The 15,365-nt window shown below is 59.2% G+C and overlaps 1 protein-coding gene across 8 annotated transcripts in view; it reads left to right on the top strand.

Annotated features, from left to right (window-relative positions):
- Positions 1-15,365, top strand: part of MROH1 (maestro heat like repeat family member 1) — a 50,570-nt gene that overhangs the window by 23,646 nt on the left and 11,559 nt on the right. For 4 of the 8 annotated variants that reach the window (XR_011258938.1, XM_069599565.1, XM_069599567.1 and 1 more), the window contains 21 exons: positions 2,151-2,229; positions 2,360-2,473; positions 3,361-3,434; positions 4,482-4,604; positions 6,281-6,388; positions 6,541-6,685; positions 6,767-6,807; positions 7,086-7,227; positions 7,530-7,582; positions 8,034-8,141; positions 8,511-8,630; positions 8,714-8,836; positions 9,565-9,711; positions 9,797-9,823; positions 10,612-10,734; positions 10,841-10,920; positions 11,002-11,284; positions 11,751-11,855; positions 13,489-13,624; positions 13,743-13,855; positions 14,832-14,984. Coding sequence is in view for 6 of the 8 variants with exons in the window: in XM_069599565.1 (XP_069455666.1) it covers positions 2,151-2,229; positions 2,360-2,473; positions 3,361-3,434; positions 4,482-4,604; positions 6,281-6,388; positions 6,541-6,685; positions 6,767-6,807; positions 7,086-7,227; positions 7,530-7,582; positions 8,034-8,141; positions 8,511-8,630; positions 8,714-8,836; positions 9,565-9,711; positions 9,797-9,823; positions 10,612-10,734; positions 10,841-10,920; positions 11,002-11,284; positions 11,751-11,855; positions 13,489-13,624; positions 13,743-13,855; positions 14,832-14,984 (2,397 nt within the window). In the remaining 2 variants the exon portion in view is untranslated. Of the gene's footprint in view, positions 1-2,150; positions 2,230-2,359; positions 2,474-3,360; positions 3,435-4,481; positions 4,605-6,169; positions 6,389-6,540; positions 6,686-6,766; positions 6,808-7,085; positions 7,228-7,529; positions 7,583-8,033; positions 8,142-8,510; positions 8,631-8,713; positions 8,837-9,564; positions 9,712-9,796; positions 9,824-10,611; positions 10,735-10,840; positions 10,921-11,001; positions 11,285-11,750; positions 11,856-13,488; positions 13,625-13,742; positions 13,856-14,831; positions 14,985-15,365 lie in introns of all 8 variants that reach the window. The other 4 variants (XR_011258937.1, XM_069599561.1, XM_069599562.1 and 1 more) reach the window with 1 other exon arrangement.

Genomic DNA, 15,365 nt, shown 5'->3' with positions numbered 1-15,365 from the left:
AGTCACTTGTCAGCAGGGCTTGCGTTGAATTCTGTGAGGAGAGAAGCAGAAGGGAAGGATCCAGGACAGACCTGTGGTTTGCCTTCGCCCGGCCGCCTGCCCACCCTTCGTCCTAGCGGGCCGCTGCTCCCCATGCTCATCGAGGTGGCACAGCCCTTTGGGCAGGGCTGCCTGTTGTGGGCCCTGCCATGTCTGCTCCTAGCAGGTATTTGTTCTGGATAGTCAATGCACTCATCTAGAAGCTCATTCATACAAGAACTGAATCTATTTACAAGTCCTAGAACTCTGTTCAGCAAGGCTGCCAGTTACAAGACCAACCTGTAAAAATCAAGAGTGTTTCTCCCCGTCAGTGGTGACCAGCTAGAAAGTACCAAAAAAAAAAAAGGTGTTTACAATAACAACAGAAACTTAATTGTAAAGTATCTGGGAATTAACCTAGCGAAGAATGCCTAAGATCTCTGTGGAGAAAAAGTTTACAACTTGGGAAAAAAGTGAGGAAAAAAGAGAGATGGAGTATTATTTACTTAATACAAAGTGATGGCCTGAAACTAAAAACTGTAATCTGTGGGGAGGGGGGCGGGGTTTAAAAGGGGAATATTTGTGGAAAAGCTGAGAAGCTAGAAAAGTGTGCTCTTTCCTTTTCTTAGTGCTTTCCATTCACGTCTTGTTTTTCTGTTGATTTTAGGGTGTTTTTTTTCATATTGGTCTGTAGCAGTTATTTACAGTCCTGTGTCATGTATGTAGATATTTGTTTCTGTTTTGTTGTTATCTGTGGCTCTGTGTATGGTTTTTTTTGCCATGGAACATTAGTTAAGTTTTTAAAGCCATCATTTATCTTTCTTTATACAGTCCAGGTTTTGCTTTACTTATAAAAGTATACTTCCAATTCTGCAGTGAGTTTTTAGGTTCTCTCACTTCCTCTATGGAGAAGGCAATGGCACCCCACTCCAGTACTCTTGCCTGGAAAATCCCATGGATGGAGGAGCCTGGTAGGCTGCAGTCCATGGGGTCGCTAAGAGTCGGATAGGGCTGAGCGACTTCACTTTCACTTTTCACTTTCATGCATTGGAGAAGGAAATGGCAACCCACTCCAGTGTTCTTGCCTGGAGAATCCCAGCGATGGGGGAGCCTGGTGGGCTGCCATCTATGGGGTCACACAGAGTCGGACACGACTGAAGTGACTTAGCAGCAGCAACAGTGTTTCCCCTATACTGTTTAATCATCTGGAGTGTATTTTAGAGGAAGAGTGAAAAGCTAGTTTTATCTTTTCTCAAGGTGAATGCCCTCGTCACTAGTTATCTCTCTGATCTATCACCTTTTAATCGATCACTGCAAACCTTAGCACCTGGACTCAGCAGCGGTTTGTGCTCCAGTCACTGTGGAGTTCTGAGCACCTCACGCATCTTCCTCAGGCTCCCTGGGGTGGGCCAGAGTGTCTGCTTCCAAGCTGCTCCCTCGCTGGCCCCAGGCCCTGGTGGGAGGTGCTCCGTGGGTCACTGAGTGACCCCCGGAGCAGGCAGCAGGGCCCTGGGGACCTGGAGCCAGCCTGGTGGCTCTGCCCGCACCTGCTCCACCTGCTCCGGTCCCCTGGGAACTGGCAGGGCCAGGCTGAGGTGGCGCCTGTGGCCCCTGCACCACGTCTCCTTCCTGGTTGGGATGCTGGGCTTTCCCAAGGGTCCCCTCAGAGCCCTGCAGGTCCTTTCTTGGGACCTTGGGGGCCGAGTGGGGACGGGGACGCCACCCAAAGCTCAGCCCCAGAGTGTTGCCCACAGAGGTGCAGTGGGGCCCAGGGGCACAGCTGCATGCAGCCTCTGCCTGCACCCCTGCCAGGGCAGCTCCCTTTCTTTCTCAGTTTGAATGGACAGACTCCAGCGCTTTCTGTGCTCACGTGTGCTGCCGGAGAAAGTGGGGAGCTGTCCCCTTCCTCATCAGGAAGTGTGTCTGGGGAGTTTGTTCACCTGGCTGCCAGTGGGTGGGGTGGGGTGTAGGAGGAGGGCCAGCTGTGCATCACTCAGGGCCTGAGAGCATGTCTGGGCGCAGGCAGGGGTTCCTCACCCAGGTGAGCACGCCCAAGGACCTGCAGCTTCCTGGAAGCTTGAGATGTCCCTCTCCAGCCCCACCAGCCGCTGACTGTCTTCTGTCCTGGACAGATCTGCGTGCCTGTGGAGTCATCCAGCCCACTGGTGATGAGCAACCAGAAGGAGGTGCTGCGCTGCTTCACGGTGCTGGGTATGCAGGCGGAGCCCTTGGTCTCATCAGGGGGCTCACCGCCCTGAGCATCTGTCCTCCTCGCTGGGCCTGGGGTGGGTGCAGGCAACCAGCAGGGAGCAAGACAGTCTTGATGAGCACTTGCCCGCAGCCTGCTACTCGCCGGACCGCCTGCTGGCCTTCCTGCTGCCCAAGCTGGACACCAGCAACGAGAGGACCCGTGTGGGCACCCTGCAGGTCCTGAGGCACGTCATCAACGCGGCGGGTGAGTGCCTTGTGGAACGGAGATGGGATAGGCCTGCCTTGTCCATCTTTGGGATGAAAAGGAGCATTTTGCTTTGAGTTCTTGAAATACTTTCCCCAACTTTCTATTTCGCAAAATTCCCTGCTTTTTGAAGAGTTGCAGCAGTGGTGCTTGCCTGCCTGCCAGCAGGTTGTCCGTCTCTGATGTTTGCCCTCGGCAGGGGCTGTAGTCGGCGGGCCCATGGCGCCTTGGCGTGGGAGGCTGGTGGCTGAGTCCTGCCAACCCCCCCCCACCTGCAGCCATCCGTGGCAGCGGCCCCTCAATGTGGAGGCCTGGCCATGGGCACAGCTCACTCCACTGTCTCTTAGACATGGACCTTGGGAAGAGTGGAGGCCAGTTCTGTGAAAAGTCCCTGGTTTCCATGTGTCTGAAGATTTCCTCACAACTGGATAGGAGAGTTCAGGTTTCTTGCTTTTAAGCAGTTTTAATCAGCAATAAGCCTGAATGGTTTTCACACCTGAATTTGTGTGTGTGTGTGTGTGTGTGTGAGTCTTGGTTGCTTAACAGTGGCCGTGACCACATCAGGCCTTCAGGTTGGAGCCAGGAGCAGGGAGTGGTGCTAAGATTCTGATGACCCTGGAGGTGCCCTCACCCCACATGAACCTGGGACCCCTGACTCAGCTCTGCTGCCCTGAACTTCTAACCTCCTCACTTCTTAATTGGATAAAATAATGTCATTTGCTGAAAAAAGTCATTTTTCCCTCAGAGAGAGATAGGTGGGCCTGTGCTTAGGTGGTCTTCTCCTCCCCCCATGCAGATGGCCGCACTGAGGCCAGAGCCCCGCAGCACATGCTGCCTGGCCTCTGCCCATTGGCAGACAGGCTGAGCCCCCTGTTGGTTTCTTGCAGCTGCTCAGATGGAAGTTAAGAAACCCTTCATTCTTTCCTCCATGAAGCTCCCTCTTCTGGACACCAACAACAAGGTGGGTCAGTGGGCAGCGCACAGCGGCAGGTGGTACGGCCACCTCTGACAGGCAGCTGCCGCCTCAGCACACCAGGCCTCGGCAGGCGCGTGCAGGCCTGGGTGTCTGCTGAGCTGCTTGTCTGGGCCCCCAGCTTCCTCCTGATGCGTTAACCAGGTGTGAAGCTAGGAAGCAGTCCTCAAGACCACCCTGGGGCTTGATCATTCTCTAGAACTCCCAGAACTCAAGAGCCGTTATACCAAAAAGACCTACGTGAGCGTCAGCCACAGAGACGCTCATGGGGCGGCCTGGGCTCTCACCTGGAGCCCCCGTCCTGGCCCCTTTGGAGCCGTGGGCAGCGCTGTGCTGGCTCACATGGAGGGCTGCCCAGGGAAGCCCCAGCCTTGGGTCAGGGGTCTCTGTCAGGCCTCCGTCATGCAGATCTCGGCATCCAGCCCTTCGGGTGGCCTGATGCCCCACCCGAGTCACAGGGCTAGACGACTTGGTGCAGCAGAAGCCCCAGGGAACAGGAGCTTGGACTCCGGCAGGATATCCATAGCTTGGTGGTGGCCCCAGAGCCGAGGGCCCTCCCTGCTTGGGCTCAGTGGCAGCGGGTCCCCTTCCTGCAGCTGCCCCAGCCTTTGTGCTCATCCTGCACCCCGTTCTTGGGGACCATCTGTGAGAGTCCCAGAAGCTACTGGAATGGAGCCCAAACTACTGAGGCTGCATCTGTTTCAGGGCTCCTGTGCCCTGTGCCACCCTCAGAGGGGCTCAATGCCTGCCCGCTGTGTCGGTGGCCAGAAGCACCCAGCCTAAGGGCCTCAGGCTGCCACATGGCTCAGTCCCTCCAGACCCATCAGCTCATGGTCACTCGGGACACATGTGGGACCTGGGATCTGGAGAGGAGAGGTGTGACCAGGACAGGGGGAGGGTCCCAGAGAGGGGTGCTGGGATGGGGGAAGGCGGGAGGTGTGGGCAGAGGGCGGGTGAGAAGCCAGCCCCTGCTGGCTGTCGAGCTGCGGCCAGCACTCCTCTGAAGCCCCTTCCTGCGCCCCCTGCTCTGGGCAGGTGAAGCGGGCAGTGGTGCAGGTGGTCAGCGCCATGGCCCACCACGGCTACCTGGAGCAGCCTGGCGGCAAGGCCATGGTCGAATACATCGTGCAGCAGTGCGCTCTGCCCCCCGAGGCTGAGGTAAGGCACGCCGTCCCTCTGCTCCATCATTGCGTGTTGTCTCTGGACCTGTGGTTTGTCGTCTGACTGCTGAGTAGCGCTCTGGGGGTGTGCTAGTCTGCTAGCCGCGTGGCAGGTGTGAATAAAGCATCCGTGAAAGAGAGGGTGCAGGTTTCTGCAGGGCTTGAGTTTGTCCCCCTGTGTAAGCAGCTGCTGTGAGATGCTGAGATGTTTGATTTCATAAGAAGCTTCCAGGTGGTTTTCGAAAGTAGCTATGCCATCTTGCGGCCCCAGCAGCAGCTCTGTTGGTACGTGAGGTTAGGTCAGTGCTGTGTGTCTCATTTTCTAGCTACTGTGATAGGCTAGCATCATGCCTGTGACCAGTGATATTGGCATCCGTGTGTCTACGTGCCTGCTCACAGCTTTTACCTGCTTTGGAGTTGGGCGCCCTTTCTTCTTCTTCAGGACAGAAGTGCTCTTCATATATTTTAGATGCAAGTCCCTTATCAGATTTATGGTTTATAAATATTTTCTGACAAATCTGTTGCATCGTAGGTATTTATTTTCTTAACATTGTATTTCAAAAAGCAAAAGTGCTAATATTTTAGAAGTCCACGTTATTGGGCTTTTATTTATAGCTCTTGCTTCTGGGGTTGTAACTAGTAAATTCTTTCTTTACCCAAAGTCACAAAGGTGTTCCCCCATGTTTGCTTCTAGAAATTTTACACAAGGTCTGTGTTCCATCTTGCATTCCTTCTGTTCACCGTGAGGTGTGGTTTCAGGCTCCATACTTTGCGTGTGGGTATCCTGCTGTCCCGGCACTGCTCACTGTAAAGACGCTTCTCCCCACACGGACCAGCTGCCTTTGCCTGGACGTCAAGAACCCAGTGGCTTGGATGTTTATAATTTCCTAGGTGATTAGCCTTTTGTGGCTGTTGTGGGCTTGTAATTTTATTGCATTGAATCTGACCAGGTGTATTTCTGCTTCTAAGTGTTTCTTGAGATTTTCTATTTGGCCTAATAGGCAGTCAGGCGTTCAACGTCCTTTGTGTGTATCTGGTATAAAGTTTTCTCTATATTTTTAGAGCATGCTCTAAAACTTGCTATTCAGGCCCTAAACATCTCTATTTTTTTCTTCTCGATCTTTAATTTCTTGGTGAGAGGTGCCAAATGTCTCCAACAGTCATTATGGTTTTCCCACTTTTGCTTTGTTTTCAGTGTTCGCTTTTCGGTATTTCAAAACATGAATTGAAGACTCAGCATTTAGACAGTAGAGTCCTTTTTTGCCTAGAAGACTCCAGGGAGCTGGGCTCTGGAGCACTGACTCCTTGGGTTTGAGAGAAACCACTGGCCCGTGGGGCAGCAGGGCTCATCTGTGTTCTTGGTGGGAATGGCACTTTCTCAGGCGGTGACCGCGTCCACAAGGACAGAATACCACCTGTGAGGATGCGGTTAGCGGCTCTCAGGAAATGCTGACGGTTTTTCTAGTCTGGACGCTGGAGGTTGGCCCGGGGAGCTGGCTTTTGGGGACGATTTTAGTGGAGAGCGAGTGTCCAGCCAGTGACCGGAGATGGTCCCCTCCCTAGGGGTTGGGCAGGGCCTGTCATGCTTCTGTTCAGGCCGTGTCCTCAGGGCCAGAGCCCGCAACTGGTGACCTGCAGAGCAGAGTGCACAGCATCCTGCCCTCCCGCCCCCAGACTCAGAAGCCGGGTGCGGACAGTGAGGCCCTGGCGGCCGACAGCGTGCGGGCCATCAGCATCAGCACCCTCTACCTGGTCAGCACCACCGTGGACAGGATGGGCGAGGTGAGCACCCCTGCCCTGGGGGACCCGCCAGCCTGCTCCTGACCCCTTGGTGTCTGGGAGCAGGTGTGGGGAGGCCGTGGGTACAAGGAGGCTGCAGTGCAGGGAGGCTGCGCTGCGGGTCTGGGCTCCTACACACCCTGCACTGCCCCCAGGTCCTCTGGCCGTACCTGCTTGAGTTCCTGGTCCCCATTCGCTTCACCGGGGCGCTGAGCCCGCTCTGCAGGAGCCTTGTGCACTTGGCCCAGAAGAGGCAGGAGGCGGGGGCCCATGCCCCCCTCATCCAGTACAACGGCAATGGTGTGCCCCTGCCCCAGCCCAGCCCTTCCCCCCTGCCCCCCAAGGGGGCAGCCCTGAGTGCTATGGTCTGTCTCCCTGCAGTGCACCTCCCGTCTCCCTACGCCATCACCACCAGACTCCTGGTAAGCAGCTGCTCAGGCCTCAGTGGCTTCTCCTCCCAGCCAGGTGGCCTCAGTGCCCACTCTGAGGGGTGTCGGCGGGGGGTGGACACTCCCCTAGTCCCTGTTGCCCCACCCTCATGCTGTCACTGCCCCGGGAAGGACCATCAGGCACTCCGGGACGGATTTGGGGAGCTGTGTCTCTGGGGCCTCCTTCCCCCGACCTGGGTGTCCATGCTCGGCCTCAGGTGGAGCACTGTGGCCCAGGACGCTGGTGGAGACCCCAACTCTGCCTTCTGCAGGTCGTATCTTCCAATCCCTATGTGGGGGATGGTCGTGGAGCAGCCTCACTGCGCCTCCTGAGTGTCTTGCATCAGGATATCCACCCGGCCCTGGGTCAGCGGTGGGCGACCGCCATCCCCCTGCTGCTGGAACACCTGGACGGTGAGGCCCAGGGGTGGGCGCTGCCGCTCCTTCTCTGATCCCGACTGTTGCCTGTTGGCATCAAGGCTGGCCACTGGAGACCAGGGTTTTAAAAGTTGGAAGAAATTGCCTTTGCTGTCGTTCAGGAAAGGGCCTGGAGAGTGGGCTGGAAAGATGCTCCTTGTCTGGTGTCACCCGCGAGCTCACTGGATGTGGGCCCTTTCTTCCTCTATCCTGGAGCCGAAGGGGCCTGGGCCTGGTGGAGGGGACTCTGAGCTCTCCACTGCTGTCTGCCAGGCTGAGCGAGTGACTGGTCATTTCAGAATACAGTGAAGAAACCCTGCCACAGGAGGAGTGGGAAGAAAAGCTGCTGATGGTAAGAGTAGAGGAGGAGACGAGAGTTAGCCTGCTTTGGGCACAGGCCCTTTTCTGGCCTGGGTGGGGAGGGCTGGGACAGTGGGTGCTGGGGGCACTGTACCTCCCAGAGTGGTAGTGCTTGCCTTGACCTGGTGGGGGGGAGGGGCGGAGGGACAGGCGGGTGTCTCTGTGGTGAGGACTGCGTGCTGCGATGGGGTCATATCATAGGGGCTGCTCTGGCCAGAGAGCCCTCTGTCCTGTCCCCTGCTTGGTTGAGGCCCCAGTGCCCCATGTGCTGCACGCCTGACCACCCAGAATTTCTGTCTCGGCTTCAAAGTTACCTACGGCCATTCAGAGCTATGGCACAGGACCTGTGGTCACCGCCTGTGGCACCTGGGGCTTTGGGTTCTCCCCTAGTCTGGCCAGTGAGAGGCCGAGCCCACCCTCATTGGTAGAGTTCCTGCCCACAGTTTCTCCGGGATTCCCTGGCTGTCGTGTCTGACAACACCTGGGTCTGCCAGCTGACCCTGGAAATGTGCAAGCAGCTACCCAACTACAACGGGATGCCCCTGGAGAAGGTGCACGGGAAGGGGAGCCCCAGGAGGAAGGGAGGGGGAAGGGAAGCCCCAGAAGGAGCTCCCCCAGGAGGAGGTGCAGGAGGACACACCGCCAGCAGTGCCGTGGGCACGGCCCTCGATCCTGTCCCCTGATTCCGTCTCTTGCTCCCTGAGCCTGTCTGATAGCCACTGCAGGACCTGGAACAGAAGGCTGTGGGCTGGCGGCTGGAGACACAGGGCTCTGCGCCCACCTGCTGCTCCTCAGTGCGCAGAGCGCGTCTGGCCCTTGCAGTGGTGTGTCTGTTCCGTGGTGCAGGCACTCAGAGTGCCCCGCTAGGGGCGTCCCTCCACTGGAGAGCTGGCACCACCCCTTGTCTGGCTTCGTTGCAGAACTTCCTGTACAAATGTGTCGGGACCACCCTGGGTGCCGCTTCAAGTAAGGAGGTGGTGAGGAAGCACCTGCAGGAGCTGCTGGAGACGGCCAGATACCAGGAGGAGAGGGAGCGTGAGGTGGCTGCCCCCCCAGCGTGTGTGTGTGTGCGCACCTCCCCATCCCACCTTGCCCAGGTGTGAGTGCACCTGTGCCTCCCCAGGGCCTTGCCTGTTGCTTTGGGATCTGTGCCATCTCCCACCTGGATGACACCCTGGCCCAGCTGGAAGACTTTGTGAAGTCAGACGTGCTCAGAAAATCTGCCGGCATTTTCAGCATTTTTAAGGTAGCGAGGTCAGGCTGACAGCTGAGTGGGAGGCCTGGGGTGGGCTGGCCCGGGGTTTTGTCTTGGCTGCAGTGCCAGCATGCTGAGGTTCGGTAGGGCAGACGGTGTTGGTCCTAGAGCTTCCTGGGCTCTGTGCCCTGCAGGCTGGGGTGGGGCAGGGAGCTGGCTTCCAGTCTCTGCTTCCTCATGGGTGGGGCTGCCATGTGTGGGCTTTCTCCCACATTGGGGTTGGGGACAATGAACCGGCTCTGGGCAGCAGGATGGGAGCAGCCCCTTCCTGTCCCACCACTGGTTTGTGTGTCGTCTGCCCCCTGGTGGCCGATGGGGGCTGCATGCAGGCTGAAGCCGGTTGTGGGGGAGCACCTGCGCTGTCTGCTCCTACCCTAGCCCGTCTCCCTGGACCAGGGTTACCAGTGCCGGGGTCTCGGGCTGGTGTAGTGTGAACAGGGCCCTAGGACAGAGGGGCCCTGGGCAGTCACCCAAGTGAAGACGGGGACCCCACCTGGCCGTTTGGTTGCTCTCAGCCCCCAGCCCCTCCTCCTGCTTGCCCCTCCCACTGTGGTCCCCCCTGCATCCTTTCCCCTCTGACCCTTGGTCCCCAACAGGCCCCAGACTCCTCGGTCAAGTGGCATCTTCCTTCAGACTGGCTCTGCCGTTCTTTGGCACCTGGGGTCGCAGGGCGCGGCTCCTGCTGGGGGTGTGATTGTCACAGAGCTCTGACTTCTCAGGATCGGAGTGAGAGTGAGGCCGACAGAGTGAGGAGCGCGCTGATTCTGTGCTACGGGCACGTGGCGGCCCGGGCCCCGCGCGAGCTGCTGCTGGCCAGGGTGGAGGCAGACGTGTTTCGGAACATGTCCCAGTGCTTCAGCACCAAGGTGGGCGTCTGGGTGTCTCAGAGGCTTGGGGCGGGGCGCTGCCTCAGAAGCCTCTTATGTAACTTGTCTCACTTCTGTCGTCCAGGTTCTGGGGATAAAGGTAGAGACCAAGGTACAGTGTGCGGGGCCTGAGCTCTCTCCTCTGTCTGGGCTGGCCGGGGTGGCAGCGGGGCACTCCTGGGGCGTCCTAGTCTCAGTTCAGGCAAGGCCTGCAGGATGGCCCTCTAGGGCCTAGGAGCTCCTGCCCTGGCCCAGGCCCTGGAGGTGGGGACGACGGAGGGGAGGTGGTGGCTCCCAGGCCGGGCGGGGTCCTCAGCGTGCCCCTCTCCTGCCTCTACTCCATCTCTGCGAGCGCCTGGTCAGGGGAGTTCTGCAGCTAAGACGGCAGCCTCTGCCTCACTAACACACCTCTCTTGTGGACTCTGGCACTAACCTGGGAACCTTCTCTGGGAGCGGCCGGACTGTCCCCTTGAAGAGCAGACCCCCAACACCCTGGGTCTCTTGGGGTCTCTGGGCCAGGGCTGTTCTGTGACCTCTCTCTCTGACTCAGCCCTTTAGAGCTGGGGGCCAGCCCTCTGCTGGGGCTCTCCCAGGGCAGCAGCATCCCCTCCACCTGGGGGAGGCAGCTGGATGGCGCGTGGCGAGCCTGCAGTCATCTGCCCGGGATTGTGACCCCGGGACCTCCAGGTCGGGCCCACAGCCAAGAGCCTTCCTTCGCAGACCCACCTTGGCCCACGTGGAGGACTGGCTGAGAGCCTGTAGACTGGAGGGGAGTCCATGTCTGGCTTGCAGGAGAGTGGCCGGCGGCCTGGCCTCGCCGCTCTGGGTGGCCCCCTCCCATCAGGCTCAGCCCGTGAGCCTCGGGCCTTGGCGGCTCCCGCAGCCCAGTTGTCCTTGCAGGACCCGGCCCTGAGACTGAGCCTGGTGCAGAGTGTGTGCATGGCCACCCAGGCCATCTGCAGCAGCGCCCACGGCGGCTCCTTCCACCTCTTGAGGAAGGCGGAGCTGGTGGCGCAGATGGTGGTGAGTGTGGGCGGGCTGGGGAGGACTGAGCCCCCGGGGTTGTGGGGCCTGACCTGGGGGCAAGCTGGAGCTTCGGCCAAGGGCTGCCCTGCGGCTGCTCTCCCAGGAGTTCATCAAAGCGGAGCCCCCAGACTCGCTGAGGACGCCCATTCGGAAGAAGGCCATGCTAGCCTGCATGTACCTGGTGTATCCTTTCCTTGCGGGGGGGGTGGGGTGCGGCTGTAGGGGGCCCTCTGCATGAGCGCTGGGCCTTAACTGGTGGCTCAGTACCCTGGAGCCGGCCCTGGAGGAGCAGGTGCAGGCGGACCTGATTCACAGCTGCCTGCACAGTGTCATGGCCGTGCTGCCTGAACCAGAGGAGGGGGACAGCCTCCAGGAGCTATCAGTGGCCCCCACGGTGGCCCTGTCCAGGGGTGGGGGGTCACAGCAGGACTGGCAGCTTCTCTTCTTCCAGTCCCTGTACCTGGACACCATGCAGGCCCTCAAGGACTTGCTGACGAGCCTCCTTCAGCGGAACATGACGCCCCAGGGTCTGCAGGTCATGGTGGAGGTGTGTGGCGGGCCGTGGCGCTCTGTGCAAGTTGGGGGTGGCCTGTGAGCCAGTGGGCAGGGCCTCTCTGGCCTGGGGGGTATGCAGACGGGTGCAGTCTGAGCAGACGGGGCTCGGAGCTCGATCTCTCTGCTCCCCTGTCGTGGGGTCCGGACAGAGAGACTCTGAGGTGCCCCAAATGGGCGCTCCTGACCCTCTGAGGCCATCATGTTGGTGGGTGGATGGCTGTGGGCTGGGGCAGGACTGACCCATGTCTGGGAACATCATGTCCTTGCATGGGCATGCCTAGAGATTCCACCAGGGGTGGCCATGGCTGTGAGCCAGGCCAGCAGGACAGAATGAGAGGGTGGGGAAGGCGCTGCCCAGGGGGCCCACTCTGACCTGGCGCACTGGCCCCCGTGCCCAGAGGGTGGCCTGGCAGGGAGGCTGCCCCAAGCTGCACCTATTGAAGCCCCTTCTTCCTCAGCACCTGAGCCCGTGGATCAAGTCCCCGAAGGGCCACGAGCGGGTGCGGGCGCTTGGCCTGAGTGCCTGCCTGCTGCAGTTCTTCCTAGAACACCTGCAGATCAGCGTGAGTGCCCCAGGGCGGCCTGCGTGGTCCCTCCTCGGCTGCATGCCCTTCCCTTGGCCCAGCGCCACACCATGGGGCCCTCGCATCTCCCACTGCCCAGTGCTACGAGCGGCACTGTCCTCTCCTGGGCTGTGGACAGAGGACCACAAGGGTCAGCAAGTGTCCTCAGGGCTGGCCACTCAGCATCGAACCTGATGGGCTTATCCTTGGGAGCCCGCCCGACACCGGGAAGGGTGATGGGGACCCCATGTGAGAGGAGGAGTGGAGGGTGTTGGAGGCAGAAGCCGCAGCTTGGGCCAAGGTAGGGACTTGTGAACTCCTGAAGACAGCACTATTAGTTGGAGCAGTGGGAAGGAGCGCCTCCCAGAGCCGCACGGTTACTTTGCATTTTAGTATTTGTTGGGGTTCAGCAGCTCCTCTTCCCTTGTTAGAACTTCACAGTTGTTCTTACGAGGCCGTCACTCTGCTGGCTTTAGGGTAGACTGGTGTGGTCCTCCCATGCTCCCGCATGGCCTTGACAGGAGTGTACCAAGGGCTCCTGTGCTGATAACGGTGGACCTGGCCACCCCAGCCCCCGGCCCTAGCAGAGGCACGGTCTGTCACTGCTGTCTCCACTGTACATAATCATTTACTTACTGTGGTAGGCAGGAGAACTGGACTTCTGGATACTTAGGAACTGGTAGGAACTGGGTAGTTTATAAGAAATAAGATCCCTCTGTTACTCTTAATGAGTGTTTAGTTAATTCTCTGCTCTTCAGACACACAGCCGCAGCCATCCACAAAGGCCATGAGTTCGGCCTTTCTCACCATTTCAACACCTGCTGGCTTGTGCTGCTGACTGCAGGAAGGTGGATACTGGTGGTGGCCCCAAGCCGTTAACTCAAGCGAGATGCTCGTTGGTTGGCAGTGTTTATTTTTTTGTTGTGTTCAAGCATCATCTGTTGGCTGGCTTAGACAGCTTTTCCCACCCAGGTTCTCCATGGCCTGTTTTTCACATAACCCTGGTCCAACCAGAGTTCACTTTTTGTTCGTGAGGAGACAGGGCTCTGCCCTTGTGGAGAGGAATGCAGCTGGTGGCCCCCAACCCCCATCCAGCCTCCCCCTGGTTTCGGGAGGAGTAGTAGCCTGGAGCCCCACACCCTCAAGAGCCCGTGCCGGGCAGGGTGCGTGGTGGCACCTCCCAGGGAGGCCACTCGTGTGTGGGCTGTGTGTTGGGGGTAGGTAGCTGATGTCCCCCGATTTGGGGCGTAGGAAGCAAGGCCCTTTGCTCAGAGTACGGTTGAGAGGCCCTGTATTCGAGGAGAGCAGGAAAGGCTCTGAAGAGCAGGCCCAGTCCCCATGGGGATGAAAGGGCTTGTGTAGCACCCCTTGGCTTTTGGGACAGGAATTCCCGTGTATCTGAGGAGTGACCAGAAGCTGGCCATGCCCTGTCCACACCCCTGCTTGCCTAGCTCTCGTCCCTCTTGGGACCTACCCTGGGGTGGGGGAGGACTGCCCTCTGGTCACAGGCCTGCCCATATCTGGGTCCAGGGGGTGCAGGTAGCTGCCCACCCCAGTGACTCCTGAGCCCCAGTGCCATCTCTGGCTATCTGCCCCCAGCGTCCCCACAGCACCCCTACATCTGCCTCTCCAGGCCCTGGTGCCCTTCCACAACCTGGGCCTCCTCGTTGGCCTCTTCTCCCCACGGTGCGCCGACCTCTGGCCTGCCACTCGCCGAGAGGCTGTGAGCTGCGTCCACTCCCTGCTGTACCTGCAGCTGGGCTATGAGGGTGAGCCCCCCTGGCTGGGCAGCAGTGTGTGTGTGTTGGGGGGATGAGGGAGCAGAGGCTGGGCCTCTGGTGGCCAGGGAAGGCCTGCGCCCACCCCACGTGCCCTTCCGCCTTTCAGGCTTCTCGCGAGACTACCGGGATGACGTGGCTGAGCAGCTCCTCAGCCTCAAGGATGGCCTGGTGCACCCTGACCCTGCCATTCTCTTCCATACCTGCCACAGCATCGCCCAGGTACCTGCCAGTGGCTGCTGCAGCAGCTCCTTGCACGTATGGGCTCTGTGGGTGCCAGCTGGGCAGGCAGGCAGGTCTTATCAGAGTGTCATGTCCAGCACCAGCCCGCCCTTCCTGCACTTGCTGGGCCCACCCTCCGGGGCCCAGTAGGGGGTGGCAGGAGCTCAGCTTCTGGCTCCATGAGGTTGAGAAAGCTGCCCTAGCCCACCCAGTGACTCCCAAGCCAGGGCAGTGCTTCTGTTCCACTTGGTGACTGGAAATGGCCCTCAGGGGTCTGGAGGCTTTCTCTCCTGCTGAAGATGAAAGGGAAGGGGGTCAACAGGCCTCTTTGTGGGGGTCAGGGGGGCTCAGACATTGAGAAACAAAGACAGCCCAAGGGGAGTCCAGGGGGAGCGAGAACTTCATGTTTGGGGTCAGACTTTCTAAATATTCATCCACTTCTGTGATTTTATTTCTTCTCTGTACAGAGTTTATCTGCCCTAACTTCTGGTTGCTCTCTGTTATGTGGAGGGAGGCCAGGGACCCTTCTCTGTTGCTGGGAGGAGCTGAGGGTGCTTTGGAGCCTCCGAGGCTGGGCAGTCCAGGGTAGAGCATGCCCCCATCTGCCCTTGACTCTGTACTCTAGAGAGGCTGCACACCAGGACACTCCTAGCCTACCCCGTTGGTCAGGAGGATCCTCCGAGAGGGTGCTGACCTGGGCCCTGCAGATGCCCAGTGACCCCCTTCCAGGGGCCTTGGAGGCCATGGGCGGCACCAAGACCTGGCTTCAGTCTGGGGAGGGGTCCTGGGTGTGGGCCACCCCACCTGGCACTGGCAGAAGCTCTAAAGGCTTTAAGGGCCTGTAAAAGGGTGGGAAAGGCTGGAGCAGGGGTTTGAGAGGGGCCAGTCCTTCCCTGAGAAGCTGAGTCCCTGGGATGCCACCCCCCGAAGGTGTGCTGACGCCCTCCTCTCTGTCTTCTTGACACAACTGTCCTAGATTATCGCCAAGCGCCTCCCACCAGATCAGCTCATCAGCCTCTTGCTAACCTTGTTTGAGGGCCTGGGAGATCCTGACAAGAACTGCTCGCGAGCCGCCACTGTCATGATCAACTGCTTGCTGAAGGAGCGGGGCAACATGCTGCAGGAGAAGGTGGGGCCTGGGGGCGGGGCCAGGCTTGGGCAGGGTGGGGCTGCCTGGGCCCAGGCAAGAGGCTGGGTGGGCAGGGCCTGGTCTAGAGCTCCCTGCAGGCATGGTGTGGGCGTGGTCATGTCCAGAGGGTCTGCCAGGAGTGCAGGCCTGGTAACCTGGGGCTCTCCACCCAACTCCCTGCTCTGTGGACCTTTGGCCCTCAGCACTCTGCGCTTCTCCCTGTGGGCCTGATGGGATAAATCTTCCTCTTCTCTTTGAAGACTGAACTAAGCGAAGGTAACTGCTCAGAATGTAAAGGGAGAAAAGGCAATTGAAAGGGAAAGGCCAGTGCTAGGGTCTGTGATTGGGCCCTGAGCCGGCACGGGCTGAGTGCCCTGCTCA

The sequence above is a fragment of the Ovis canadensis genome, chromosome 9, assembly GCF_042477335.2.
Source record: "Ovis canadensis isolate MfBH-ARS-UI-01 breed Bighorn chromosome 9, ARS-UI_OviCan_v2, whole genome shotgun sequence".
Lineage (NCBI taxonomy): Eukaryota > Metazoa > Chordata > Mammalia > Artiodactyla > Bovidae > Ovis > Ovis canadensis.
This window is presented reverse-complemented; position numbering and strand designations above follow the sequence as displayed.